The sequence below is a fragment of the Bombus flavifrons genome, chromosome 4 (genome assembly GCF_040668555.2).
Source record: "Bombus flavifrons isolate JBK064 chromosome 4, iyBomFlav1_principal, whole genome shotgun sequence".
Taxonomy (NCBI): Eukaryota; Metazoa; Arthropoda; class Insecta; order Hymenoptera; family Apidae; genus Bombus; species Bombus flavifrons.
The window spans coordinates 636,789-652,639 of record NC_138445.1 but is presented as its reverse complement, the minus strand read 5'-3'; the positions used below and the strand labels follow the sequence as shown (position 1 = coordinate 652,639).

General features: G+C 36.1%; 1 protein-coding gene across 12 annotated transcripts in view; it reads left to right on the top strand.

Moving 5' to 3' along the window:
- Nucleotides 1–15,851, top strand: part of Frmd5 (FERM domain containing) — a 62,712-nt gene that overhangs the window by 18,315 nt on the left and 28,546 nt on the right. For 9 of the 12 annotated variants that reach the window (XM_069111012.1, XM_069111011.1, XM_069111008.1 and 6 more), the window contains 4 exons: nt 645–821; nt 4,641–4,852; nt 10,738–10,890; nt 15,203–15,217. In XM_069111012.1, the coding sequence (XP_068967113.1) occupies nt 645–821; nt 4,641–4,852; nt 10,738–10,890; nt 15,203–15,217 (557 nt within the window). Of the gene's footprint in view, nt 1–644; nt 822–1,226; nt 1,521–4,640; nt 4,853–10,737; nt 10,891–15,202; nt 15,218–15,851 lie in introns of those variants that run through there. The other 3 variants (XM_069111015.1, XM_069111010.1, XM_069111020.1) reach the window with 2 other exon arrangements.

Sequence of the window (15,851 nt, the reverse complement as noted above, 5' to 3'; positions counted from 1 at the left end):
ACAAAGCCTCAAACGAAAAATTTTTATTCTACATTTTCGACTTCTTTTTTCGCGTAGAATCACCCCCTTTCCGCTTGTACTACTAGTTACCAATCACCCTGTATATAGTACGAGTTGTTTAGAAGCCACGCTGACCATGGCTCCACGAAGCTTATTCTGAAAAAAGCATATTTTTCTCGTTTATGAAAAAATATTATACACTTGTCGATTGTTGGAACCAAGGCGTCATTTTTCCACTGATCTTTTATTTCGTATAATACGGAATCGCGTGACACGGCATTTTTTCTCGGGAAACTAACCAACTAACGTGTTATAGAGGGATACTCGTACAGAAAAATTGCAAGAACAAGAACTCTTGCGTAAGAATTTCGCAATTACTGCGATTTGCAATTATCTAATTTGTCTTCTTCTAATAAATGAATGCATAATACTAGACCTAGTTTTTTGAAATTAACTATCGTCGTCGATGCATAATTTTGTTAAATAAGATAACGGAATTACGAAAATGGTAGAAAAGTCTGTGATTTGAAAATCAGATCTGTATACTGCAGTTATTTCATTGGGGCAAAATTTATTAGCAACGACGATTCTTTTTTAGTATATCACAAGTAAAATACGTTCTCTTTATTGCGAATGTGTTCTAGACATGGATCCGATTCTGTTCAGTTTTCGTGTGAAATTTTATCCACCGGATCCTCTGAGGTTGAAAGAAGAAATAACTAGGTATCAGGTTTACCAACAGCTGAAGAGAGACCTTCTTCATGGCCGACTATATTGCAGTCCGGGTGAAGCAGCGCTGCTCGCCGCATGCATCGTGCAAAGTGAGTAGATCTTCTATTCGATACGACTTTATTAAATAAAAAGTTATTATCGAGTGATTTTACGCGAATATCTGAATACCAACCGGCAATATGGTCTATAGCTGATTCTGCTCGAAAATCTATGGTATGGTTCTAGCGTAATGTAAGCGTAGATGTAACCTATGTAAGCGTAGATGTAACGTTGTAAACAAGAAGCGTGTTAGGTGCTTGAGATTTACCGAATAAGAGTCTGTAGCACATCGAATTAAGACAGTTTCGGTTAAGAAGTTTTCGCTCGAAATATATATTTTTCTTCACAAAGAACTTGTTGTTCATTGTCGTTGTTAATCCCTTCCCGTATTTTAGCGAGTCAGACTCGCGATGAAGATTTTGGCCCAAACATAAATATCGCGAGTCTGACTGGCGACCAGATACTTGGGCCAAACGTAAACATAACAAGCCGAGCTCGCGGACTGTTTTTTTGTCCGTTACGATCGTCACTAAATGTTAGTTTCTGTTTACGAGCATCAGTCTGGTCTGTTTCGTCGAGCTAAATGGTACGGGAAGTGGTTAATTACTTGGGACTTCGTTCTAATAAATACTGGAATAAAACGTATCGTTACGGCTGTGTCCTAGCCATCGATTTGGATCTTTCGATGGAACAAGGATGAACTAAGTCACGGAAGAGCGTCGTCGGAACATCGTAACATTGTGAACTATGTAACTTACAAAACGATTCATCTGGAAATGTTATTTCCGTTTGGTACTCATTTCTTATAAGGAGGAATATTCAAATTGAAAACATCGGGAATAGAGCGATAAATTAATATTTGTATAAACTACAGCTGTCTGTAAATTGCATTAAATAAACTATAAGACTTTTTGTGTTTCTTTTGCTTGTAAACGTGCTAAGCAGAATTCTCTGTTACATGGATTTTGTTATGTATTTATTTCATAGTATGTTGCGGTAAAACTTTGTCGTACTAGATTCGTGTACATATAATACTAGTAGCTTATGTCAGACTGCATTACGTTACATATGCTTCATTACATATTTAAATATTCAAATGTACATGTTTAGAAACGTTACGATAACGTTTCATTTTCTTACGCTTATAAGTTAGAGAACATCTATTAAATGAAATGGCAATACGTTTTAATAATTATTAGATTGTGGATTTTTATGCAAATTTATTTCTTATACCGCACAAGTACCGAAGTAGAACTCGAATAACAATTCATTTTACCTATTAACATTTATAACGAGTATTTCACTTTCAATATTTTACGTACTTTGTCCATCAAATTTTCCAATTAATATTCCAAATATTCCCAAGGTTTCCAAATCCTACGCACACTTCGCTAATCGTATTTAAAGAAGCGAAAAAGAGAGGACAGGGCTGTGAGAAAATTATAAGCGAAAAACACGACTCGCTCTGTGTAGTAGTTTCGGTTCGACAAAAATTTAGAGAAGAATGTAATCTAGGCGTGCTTTCAACAAAGTACGATGCAGATGCGGCGAAATTGCATCTAAAATTCTCTATAATTTGATTATCTTATTTTTAGATGCTCTATAACTTTCAAGTTTCAAGTATCGATTGTCGATAATTTATAGTAGATAGAGCTATTACCCACTGCATATTTTTGCCACACTGCTCGCACGTTCGCGACTTGTTGCTTCCAACGTGACCGATTCGGCATAGGATGGAACAGCGATGCAAAATGATAGTTGCAATGGAAACTAAGTAGGACGTTTTATTCGTTTATCTGTTATTCATATTGCCTTGCGGCTAAAGGATGACTTTCAGTCGTCTCTTACGATCGATATTTCGACTAATTCTATATCCGATCGTAATATTGTCTATGTTCCGATAATTTAACTACTTTGAATTTTTATTTACGAGAGCATCGTAAAACTTTGATTTTCACAATAACATATACTACGTTCATACTTTGAATATCCGCTGAAAAACCGGATTATCGTCGCTCGTGACAAAATCGTTTTTAATAATTTTACAAAATTGCAACAAGGAAGAATATTAGGATATTTAGACAATTATTAGTTGCAAAATTATTAGGGTTGTCTGAAAATACAAAAGATCCTTGTGTTCGACGGAGTCAGCATAACATCGCCGTTCGGAAAAACGATTCCGGAAGAAGCATTAGACGCGCGTGCAAACTATGTTATGCGAATAAAAGACGTCGAATGGACCGAACAAAGGCAGAAAAGAATTTGAAGAAAACGACAACTTATTGTCCAAATTGTCCCGACCAACCTCGCCTATGTATAGAATGTTTCAAAGTTTTACATTCTAAATAATTTTTTTAATAAACCATTTTCGTATTTTTATTTTATAACAATTCAACAGTTCTATTATTATGGAATATCTTTTCAAATACCTACGACGATCCTTGGCAAGTAGTCAAATAAGCGACACCCGAATATGGGTTACGCGGCCCGACCAGAAACTTTGCTGACACCCGAATACGGGTGTCGTGGCAGTTGTCACGTAAAATAACACAAGAAAAAGAAAAACAAATTTTTTTTTTTATATTTATTAATATTTACAATCAATTCTCGCATTGAGAATTTTCAGTAATTTTTTCTGGCGTGGCGCAATGACATGGCTAATTATAAAAAACAAATTTAAGATGAAAAATAAATAAAAGGAACATTATTTGCTTTCTAACACCTGGTTTACAATTTGCTTCCGAGCTCTAAGCGTGACTTTTCAAGACTGACTCTTACAACTCGACTTCCCATCGGATTCGGTTATTTTTCTTTTGTCACCCCTCAATATCCCCACTGCCCTTGAGTTTGTTAGGCGTCCGCTACTGTTGCCACGCACGCCATCTTCTCGAACATTCGGCGGAAGGACCGTTGGGATGTCATTAGGCACTTCGGCGACATACATTGTCGCCTTTATCTCCATCTTCATCTTTATCGTAACACTTACTTATAAATTATACTTATCTATAATAAGTATTAACTTATTATAAATAATTAGTCATGTCACTGCGCCACGCCAGAAAAAATTACTGAAAATTCTCAATGCGAGAATTGATTGTAAACATTAATAAATAAAAAAAATCTTTATCTCCATCATCAGCCCATCAGATTTAAAGCGTGCCGGTCGTAACACAGGCTTTGGCGTTATCTATTTTTTTTTTTTTTTAATTTAGTTGTTTATATTCACAATTTGTCCGATTTGGACGATTTGGTAGAATTTTTTGGCTGTTCGATTATCATGTGGGTAGCTACTCCCAGCGGGATACCATCGTTATCTATGATACACGTCGACGTAATCGAATTACCGGAATAAGAAAAATAATTTTTCTATCTTTTATCGTATCGGTAATCGCGAGGTAACCTTAGTCGGATTATCGAGATCCGTACGATCGAAATGATACGAAAGAAGGAAAGAAAAATACGTGAGCAAGAATTTCTCGCCCTGTCCACTTCTCACACTCTCGATGCGGATACTGTGCACCAATTCTCGGAAAGTCGCCTCTCCGGATACATAGCCAAGCACTTGCCCGATCGCTGCCCATTCGTCCGGGCGTTATCGTGTTTAGTTTTTTCATTTCTCAAGTCCTTCGTTCACCCTTGTTGCTCGGACATCCCAAGCGTGTCCTATTTCGAAGCTCGCGATAATTTTTTGCGATAATTTAAAATAATAATTCATTTCCGTTGCTTCTTTTTCGTGAAAACCACTGGTGCGATAGCTGGCGTATTATCGAATTACACGTATCTCCTTATGTATCTTATGACGTTACAATAGTTAGATAAGTAAAGACAGTTTGCTAACTAAACGTTTTAACGATAATTTGTGATTTTAGGTGAAATAGGAGATTATGATCCTAAACTTCACGAAGGCAATTACATTTCCGAGCACAAATTACTGCTTAAACAAACGGAAGCTATCGAGGAGAAAGCTATGAAACTGCATCAAACAGAATTGAAGGGATTCACCCCGGAGCAAGCGGAAACTCACTTTCTTAGATTAGCGTCGCAGTTGGACACGTACGCCGTTGACCCACACCCTGTCAAGGTAAGACCAGAATGAAAAATAATCTTTTCCTTGGAATTGTGTCTTCCTGTGTCACGCATCTTGTCCTCGTAATTTTTTAACTTTCTATATAAGAGAAGGAAATTCTTCTTCTTTAATTGTAATCGACAGGAAGCGAAAGAGACTCATTGGTATCTAGTCGGTTAACAGATACACGCATACGGGCAGTAGACGAAAGAAAGTTTGAAGTTTTTAAGTAATTTATTCGCTTATGTCCACATATATACAATTTTCGCATTAAATTAGATCAGATTAGATCAGATCTTTTTCTACCGCTTGCGTTTAAACTTTCTTCCATCCGCTATCCTTTTTGAGGTACATAACAGATAAAGACGAAGCTGATGTGACGTAAACTTGAGGGTTGGATGATACAATAAAATAGCTGAGTCGTGACACAGCTATCAATTTTGCTTTTATTAAACTTGATTATGAATTCAGCAATCACAATGCAATACACACTGAATTAACACACATAAATCACAATTCGCTCCAACAACTTTATGTGAAACCTAGTTACGCTGATACGTTAAGTACGCGACTAGTCTAAGGGTAGAAACTCGGTAAGAAGACGTCGGCTATTCTAAAGATAGAGACTGAGTAGTATTTTGTGACGATGTTGTTTTTTTCTTTTTTTTTTTTTTATTAAAATTTACGACAGACAGACAGCATAAAAGTTGCGACAAGACGACCAATATATCGACCATGAGAAATTTTTCATCTTTCCTTTTTTGTCCGCGTTCAATTTCGTTGTTCCGTGCGTGCGGAAAACGATCGCGATAGTACGACCAATCGCATAATTGCGTAGAATTGTGTATAATTGCGAATAATTGCGTCTAGGTACGATATCGTATTTTAGTATCGGTACCGTCTTAACTTTATCCGCTGCGTCAACCAAATTATCGTCATTACGCTTGTACATTCAGCATCCAATAGCGCTGCTTCGATAGGTGCGTTTTTCAAAACTTTGCTTTTCTATTTAGACCATGTTAGAACGTAAAATAGTTGTTAATGCAGATAGAGTACGCCATGCAGCTACTTCCCTACGTACGTTTTCTAGAATACTATACGAGTGATTTTATGCAAGAACCGTCCGAACAAAATTATTATTTTTTTTTTATTTATTAGTATTTACAATCAATTCTCGCATTGAGAATTTTCAGTAATTTTTTCTGGCGTGGTGCAGTGACATGGCTAAATATTTATAATAAGTTAATACTTATTATAGATAAGTATAATTTTTAAGTAAATGTTGTAAATAAGTAAATATTACTTATGTTGAGATATGTATAATTTTCTGTGCTGGACTGGGTTAAATGCGTAGTAGAGATACTTGTATGTGGGTACCAGTGTATGGAGGTTGTGTGTGCACGGCGTCTGGAAAACAGATGAGGGTAAACTAGTCAGTCGGTTAAGAGTCGGGTATGGAAGAAAGTGCTGAGACGCGTGCAAGTATGTATCGATGAATATATAAGGAATCGTCCATGAAATAAATATATTACTATTTTAAAATGAATCTTCAGTGTAAATTTAGTGTTCCTATAACATTATCTTGGCTTCAAAGATCCACAATTCTCGACGACTTAATTTAAATAACTAATTGAATCTAGCGTTTAGGTCTAGCGGGTAGTGTCTCTTCAGCCTGCGGATCTGGTCCGACGTATCAAGTAGTCCAGTAATTAGGGGGTTTCGATGTTTGTTGACTCTTTTGCTATATCTGTCGCTATGTTTCCTCGTTGACTGTTGGCATCTTGAGGTGAAGGACCTTAACTATGAAAATGCCAAGACCCATGGTGGGTCCTTAAGACTATTGAGGATACGCGCCAAGGATGTGCAGACATCTGGCTGCTACCTTGCCCGCGGTGTGTGGCCTGGTCTCTGATGTGGATTGATGTTACGAATCGATCGTATATAGCTATAGCTTGATCAGTCACAGCGCATGTGTCTATGTAGATCGCGCTCGTTTCAAAAGACGTAAAACAGATCGAAGCGTAGAATTTGATGAGACGTAGAGCGCAGCTGTTACCGCAGCTTCTAAGTTATGGTCAACGTTACCGGATTAACCCCTTAACCTACGATTTATGTTCGAGAATGCCCGTAATATTTACGTTTGGCCCGATCCTCGTAAATGCCCGTAGTTGTAGGTTAAGGGGTTAAGGGAAAAGATTCCTCCGATAACAGGTAAAGGTAGTCGTTGTCTCGAGATTCTGCATCTTTATGTATTTTGTAGTTAAGATGTTTTCTTTCCTTTGAAGTGATCGATCTTGGTTATAGAAGTTGCCGTATAATAACTGTAATTTATTACGTATAATCAAAAGTTGCCATAGTTTTAGAGACAGAATATACAGGGTGGTTGGTAACTGGTGGTACAAGCGGAAAGGGGGTGATTCTACGCGAAAAAACAAGTCGAAAATATAGAATAACAATTTTTTTTTTTTTTAATTTTCTCCATCGAGACAACGATCTACAGTGAGATCGGTTATAACGAGACGCGACAAAGTGCACGCGTACCGACCGAAAATTCAAAGTCGAGTTTCTCGAAAACAAAGCCTCAAACGAAAAATTTTTATTCTACATTTTCGACTTCTTTTTTCGCCTAGAATCACCCCCTTTCCGCTTGTACCACCAGTTATCAACCATCCTGTATAATGGAGTGCAATATAATAGAGTGGATAAGAGGGGAGGTAGATATATCAGAAAAGAGAGATAGACAAGGAAAAGAGTTTAGGTAAATTCAAGGGGGGAGGCAATAAGGTGATAACGCCATATGATTGATAGAATGTAAAAAGCGTAATAGGTAAACAAGATGTAAAACCGAAAGCTCGTCCAAAGCCAAAAAACATGGGCTAAGTAATAATAATAATAATATTACGTATAATGCGTGATTTACCGATCGAAGAACGTACATGCCACAATAGTTGGAAACAACCAGCGAATTTGTATCGTCGTTACAGTATCGCGATCTTCTAGTCCCAAGATTTTCCTTCCTGATAAGGAAGATAATCCTTTATCTCGACGTTTCAAGCCATTGCCTGCCAGGCAGGCAAATCTCCTCGAGACAATGCAAAAGAGGACGAAGACGAAATTCGAGTTTTATCGTTGGCAAAATTGTGTCTCTGGAGTAATAATATCATTCGTCTTGATAAAGACCGGGGACCTTTTTAATAGAAGATTAGCGATACAACAGGGAAATTATCGATCGATCAACACCTTACGCAGGATGCGTTCCGCATAATGTGTCGACCGCTTAGGGGACGATCTTACGTGGGAAGATAAGCTGGAAACTTAGAATAATATTTTTTTGTCCAAGGCTTAGTAAATTTCCCAACCGGATATGAGCGATCAATCGGTAGGATGTTATTCTACGCGCGAGAAGAAATAAAAACGTGCGATATAACTTTTCCGCGTAAGATTTCATTTTCAACGAGTAAAATCTGAGGATGCTTAGTTAAGAATTGATCTAGTATACACGCATGATACATTTCCATGAATTAGTCTTGGAAATTAGCCACGTTCAAGTATACTTGGTAAATTCTCGAACTCGATTTTCTCGAGAACCAAGCTTTGGACGAAAAGCTTTATTCTACATTTTTCACTTATCAAATATAGCGACAGATATAGCAAAAGAGTCAACAAACATCGAAACCCTCTAATTACTGGACTACTTGATACGTGGGAGCAGATCCGCAGGCTGAAGAGACACTACCCGTTAGACCTAAACACTAGATTTAATTAGATATTTATATTAAGTAATATTTACTTATTTACAACACTTATAAATTATACTTATCTGTAATAAGTATTAACTTATTATAAATATTTAGCCATGTCACTGCGCCACGCCAGAAAAAATTACTGAAAATTCTCAATGCGAGAATCGATTCTAAATAATAATAAATAAATAAAAACTTTTCACTTATCTTTGCACACAGCATCACTTTCTTGTTGGTTGATCATGTCCCGAAGGACAGCCTTTCTTACATTCATATTTAATTTTGAATAAATTTTTCTGTGTAATGGAATCAATGCGAATCAAAGTTGGTCAATTTTTTAAATAGATTCGAGCAAATAAGAAAAGAACAAAATACTTCTACGAGCAAATACTCTGAAAATATCTGAAAATATCGTTCAGTGTACATATCACTATTTTGTATGTACGCTCTCAATTCGGTATAAATAAAATATTTATTTTACAATGAAATATGTAAATACCATGGGAACGGATTGCAACTATCTGTTATTTTTTATTTCTTATTTACTATTTTTTGTAGAGGGTTAGAAGTGCAAGGCACGGAAAAGAATTTGAATCAGTTGTCTGCTTGGTTGTCGACCGACGCAATACACTGGCGTGCAAAATTAAAGGATCGCTAAATTTTCGATGAAAAATTCTCCATGTTTCTACTGTTGTGACTTCGGGGGAAAATAAAGTCGTACGAGGATCCACCTGGACTCGCTTAACCACGCGAAGCTTCCTCTTTCACGATCCTCCGTGTTCATATTTTTCACAGTTGTTTTTCCATCGTGTACAACGGCTGAGAAAGCGAAGATACTTTTTCCTTTCGAAAATTCAACAAATTCAAACAACTCTACGGAATCAAAAAAGTTTTTTTTTTGGAGATACGTTTCCAGATAACTTTGTAAAGGGAAGTCTCCCCTTCACAATGACCTGTAAAAAGTTGATGTACAATTTTTGTTTATGTTTTATCGCACTTTGAATGAAAAAACGTACTCAATTAACTCACGCTACACGATCGGACTTGCATCTTTTGTGTATGTGTGCGTGCGTGTGCGTGAGTATACGTGCGTGCGTGAGTATACGTGCGTGCGTGAGTATACGTGCGTGCGTGAGTATACGTGCGCGCGTGTGTGTATCTAGCGTGTGTTTAAGGCATGCGTAATGTGTGTGTTTAATGTGCGTAATGTATGTAGCGTATGTGTCTGTTGTCTTGTGAGTTGTTGACATAATTCGTTTAATGGGATTGGAAAGTAAATATACTTAAATATACTGTAAAAGTAAATATACCACATAAAAATATTGGAATATAAATATAAATAGTTTCTATAAATTAGCGATAAGAGAACACCAGGATCTAGATCTTATATTATGCGGGACAATTTTGAAATTTGAATAAATATTATTAAAATTGTGAATGCCGATGCTGAAAAGAGAAGGCAAGGATGGAAGTGGCGATGAATTTATCCTCTCTCATTTCAAAGTGTTGACGGAATTAGAGAACTTGGACCGTTTCAGGCACAAACAGAACGTATAACAGTTGAACGTAGCTGAATGTATTAACTGATTTATCCGATTTAGCAGCAAACAGGATATAAAGAATGCAGAAATAATTGAAAAAATACATTTATATTATTTCATACTGCTCTGTTATTCGGAAATTCCGTCACCCAAACAATTATGTCTGGCATTTAGTTGCTGTTTTTCTTTAATTTGTTTAATAACAGCGTGTCTATCACGAGCTCTGAGAGTACAAGGACGCCTAGTCTAAGGATCGAATTCAATTTCATCCTTGTCTCTATATCTGTTTACGATATCTCTTTGTCTGTTTGACGTCCTCACCGTTTTACTTATTTTTAAAAGACTCGCATTTCTATGGAATAATTTTCCTTCTTATCGATCGAATATCTCCAACTGTCGTACCTCAATTTTCACGAGTCTTTGCGAGTCGTCACTCGCCAAATATAGCAAATAGCAGTTGAAGAGATAATCTAAAATTAAAAAGGCAATACTAAAAGTAATCTAAAATATTACGTATATACACGATATTAGATTTTATTAAATATTAAATTTTATATATATATAAATAAGATACATTATACGCCGTAGTAAAAGTGTCCTTTTTTTTCATTTTCAGGACCAAAAAGGTGCGCAATTATATCTCGGCATTAATCATTGCGGAATCCTAACGTTTCAAGGATCCCGTAAAACACACCATTTCCGCTGGCCGGAGGTTCAAAAAATCAACTTCGAAGGAAAAATGTTTATTGTACATTTAACGATAAGCGAGGTAAACGCTTCTTCTTTTAACTTTATTTTTTCTAATTATAAACACACGGCTGGAATTTAACTACTAACTGAAATTAGCTTTGACAGGAAACTTTCATAAGATTACGAAGATTATTATGTTAAGATTAATTCCGGATAAAATGAAACAGATGTTATAACGACGCGTATATTGCCTCTATATCATTATAGAAATGTATTACGTGTATGTATGAAACACGTGTATATTTTATTCATATGTATCTATATTGGAATGTTTCAAGTCATCAAACATCCTTTTTATTTGTTTCCTCGATTTAATCGATTCGATAAGATCAACCGAGCTCGTATGTTTTACGTTGTTCGCCTTTGCGCTTCTGTCAAATCGATACAATAAAATACAATCTATGTATAATATAGATACGTATTAATTTTTCTCGACACTGACATGTCGAGTAAAAAATACTACGTTTTGATTATTAAGCTGTATCGATTTACTATTATACCGCAAAGTTTTACGCGCTTGGTGGAAAATTTAAAAGGCGTAAAAATACACGGAATGCAAAAATGTATAAAACATGTGAAACGGAGTAGTCGTTTTAATATCGAATAGGCGGAACAAATTTCTATTTAAATTCCATTCTTTTCGCCATGTACGTGAAAATCTAAAGATACATCAAAGAAAGATTGGCAGTCGACAGACTATCGTCCTTTTGACTTTGCTGATCGTAGCAACGTTTCCTCTTAATAATCGGTAAGCCGACGTTACTAGCTTTCGTCTAGTCTTTAGTTCTAATGGCTGTTATCGTTGTAATACACATATAGAACGTTATTACGTAATATTATTTATTTATTTATTCTTAGTCCATGCCTTTCGGCTTTGGGCGACTTTCGGTTTACATCTCTTATAATGTCCTTACATTTCATATATTTCTCTTACTCTAGCACTTCTATTATTGTATACTGCTTATACCTATCTAGTTATTACGTAATATAGACCATTTATTTCGAAAGCGATGAAAGTCCATATCTGGAAAAAGAAGTTGAGAAGATCAAAAATTTGCGTATACTCTAATACGAACGTTTTATTTATGAACAATTTACGATTTGAATCTTAAAATATTCGTCGGTTGAAGTTTCGTTAATAGATGGTTTTGCATAATCATTTATCTTGAAAGCGGTGCAGGTCCATTTTCTGTAATCTGTGACCTGTCTGCGAACAGTCTAGGCATTAATCAAAAACAAATGATATTGAAATTTGTTAAGGAAATCAGAGGATTTGGAAATACAAATAACTGACTTTATTTCACACACAACAGCTATACATCTATATTCCACTCTGAAGAACGTCTTGCACGCACGCTTGTCGCCAACCGACTCTTCCAGATGCTTCTTAACGACTGCTAACGGTCCTTTGTCTCAACTCAGACCAGGACACCCTCTAACGCTTACACACACATTCACATGTACAGTGTAAATGTATTATCTTCCTAACAAAATTAAACAACGGTATCTGGTTTTTCCTGCTCTTGTAAGCGAAAGCGTAGATTAAAGCGTGAAACATAAGTCTCAAACAATGAAAATTTAACGACTCGTAGAGTTCGCTAATTTTTAAAGTGGTGTATTTCCGTTGGCGACCCTGAAAAAAGATATTGCTCTGCTTGATCCTCGAGAGCTATTTGTATAACGAATTTAGTCGCTTAGAAACTGGACAAAGTAGATCTTATCAGGAGTTTTCAATCATTGAACGCAAGCATCTTTGTTGAGAATTGTGGATCTTTGGAGTCGAGATAATGTTACAGGAACACTAAATTTACACTAAGGATTCATATTAAAATAGTAATATATTTATTTCATGGACGATTCCTTATATATTCATCGATACATACTTGCACGCGTCTCAGCACTTTCTTCCATACCCGACACTTAACCGACTCTTAACCGACTGACTAGTTTACCCTCATCTGTTTTCCAGACGCCGTGCACACACATACCTCCACACACCGACACTCACACACAAGCATCTCTACTACGCAGTCAACCCAATCCAGCACAGAAAATTATACATATCTCGACAATTTTGATATCTCGAAACAAGGGAAAGTGGAGTTACACCGCTCTCGAAATAAGCGCGAAACTGTATGAAACGTCAGAAATTTTTAGCGTCGCGTCGTCCAAGCGAGCTTTTACTTTTCTGTCCGCGTCATAAAAAGGTCAGGCAACGGTGCGATACATTCGTAACAGACGTCTACGACTATTCGAATTCTATACTATTATAATTACTTCGTTTCACTTACTACAGTCGTCTTTTATATTGTTACTTTTCGTATGCAATTCATCTTAGTCAACGTAAATTTGTCTAAGATTGCCGGTATTGCCTAAGATCGAGTACATTTTCACATCATCGTTACGTATGGCAGCGTGATGCTTGCCTGTATATCGAGGTCGTCCTTTTTTTCTCTTTTCTTTTTCTCTCGCCTGTTGGAATTATTCTAATCCTATAAATAGAACCTGTCGTCACATCGATTCATCATACGTATAAAAAAAAATCGGATGATCAAGCGATCAATACGAGAGCTCGTGCGTTTTCCTTCAACTTTATTATCAAATTTAATATTAAAGATAGTCGAATTACTTTTATTTTCCTTAAAAGCGAAGAATGACGAAAGCAACAAAGTAATCGCTGTTATTACTTTAATCATTTCTTGCGAATGTGATCGATGAACCAACCTTGACCCAGTGTCTGAACGTGGTTTATAGGATTACTAACTCCATGAGTCTTCCAATCGTTTCAAGTATATCGACATGTCCATAAATACAATGTTAAAAGTGGAACAGAAATAGGCGGTTTCTAAATATTTGGATCCTATCGAAATTAATCTTGGTTCTATAACGAAATTAATCTTAGGATTTTATCCGCTTACGTTTAGATTAGACGCCTTTTACGTATTTCTACGTAATATCAAAAGAGAAGGTGTATGCTACTTTTGAATTAATTGGAATTTTTACGAAGAGCGATATTAATTGAATAAAATATTCTAATATATATTGTACGATATACAATATATAATTAGAATATATTATAATATTATGTTAATTAATTTTAATAGTATCTATAATTGTAATGTTATAGTTGTTAGTTAAATATCGAAGTAAAACTCACAGTAAACGGTAAAAGCGTGTGAAACTTATCGACAGACCGATGTAATTGCAATGGAAAGATAGAATCTCATAAGCAAGAGAAACACGATTATTAAGAATTAGAGATTAAAGTAAAAACCATAGAAACAGATCATATTCGGTTTTGTATTTTTGTTGTACATTTGTCGTTACATTTTCTTGTACATTTGTATTCGGATATAAAACTAGATCCTTTTTAAAAGCTTATTTTCCTGTTAGATACACCGCGTATACAGGTTCATGATACATCGCGGGTCACGAAAGTATTCCAACTTCTTACGTATGTGTACGTTATATGGAAGAATTTGAAATCTCGTTAAGCGTTGTAACGAGACACGACTATCGCCATTACGTTGACAATGCGTGAAACTGACCTAAAAATGTACACAGAAGTTACAAGATATTTATTAGACGTATACGAGTAGTTGAACGATGATGAATAAAATCATTCGCTACACTGATAAGCTATCTACGATATTCGGTGAAACCAACTTCAGTATTAACCAAATGTCTACTACTATTACTCTATCACTATTACTGTTGTATACTAACTTTTCATTAAACGTATGTTTGCAATAAATGTTCCCTAACTTGTTCATGCGTGTACATCGTCGAATGGGTTTCTGCTATGTCAGAATTTTGCTATTATAATAACGATAATCGTGTCTCGAATGCGAAGTCCGGTTGAGCCAGAAAAAGGAAAAAGAAAAAGAAAATAAGAAGAAGATACAGGGTAAAATTTTGTTGCCCGAGGTTGAGTTTTCAAGAACAATTAAATGGGAGAATTGCAGAAAAATTAACGTACCTGAGCTGGCATGGAAAAATAACGAAAAGACGTGGAATAAAATTCTTTCGTCGAAGGTTGCGGTCTCGAGAAGCAGCAAGACCGAACATACCTGGCTACGAATCGATACACGCGTACGATTCTTCAAATTTATTTTCCTTAAAAATAGCCGAGATATTAAATGCGTAGATACGCTTAAGTGTTTGATTACTTTCGCGAACCGCTACCATTACGCTCTTCTCACGAATCATCGTTCATTCGTATGTGCTGGCATTTACTTGAATCGAAGTCAGACACCTTGTACGTTATGCGCTCGATATTGTTACGAGTTCGACTAATCTTATTATTTTCTACCGCTGCTGGCCCTATCCAGGACGTGAGAACAAAGGTGAGTCGTTTCACAGCAGTCACACGGATTGTTCGTGTCTTTTAACATAGGTGGAAATTACATGTTTGATTGATTATTGTCGTGTAATGCGATCAACTTGTTACTAGTAATAATTCGGCAATCGGTGTGAGAGTGGAGAGCAGATCGCTGTATCGCTACTGGCGGAAACTACGAGCAGAGATTTCGAACGATTAGCTATCTCGATGAAGCGACGTAATTGTTTGAAGTCTCTCAAATCGGTATTGAACCAACAATTTGCCTCGCTAGATTCTACACTGTCACTGTAGAAGTGCATTTAATAATCGTTTACTTTTTAAACATTCGTAATAGCGTTATTGTGCTGTGTGTCAGTTATACTATATTATACGTTATGTCAGTGGTTCTTAACCGAAACGATATCTCGGAACAATAACGTTCCAGCGAATTAAGCGTAACAATTAATTTCGACGAAAGAATTATTCTAATTACAGCTTTTACGAATACAGCGTCTTTCTTTAAAATTAACGTTTTTTCTTTTCTTACCGTTGTCTATACTGCTCTTTCATCCGTAATTTATACGTTTGAATACGTTCGTGCAAAAGTATGTTCATCGATAGTTTAGTCGTTAGCTTTGCCACCTTGGTGATTTTGTTGT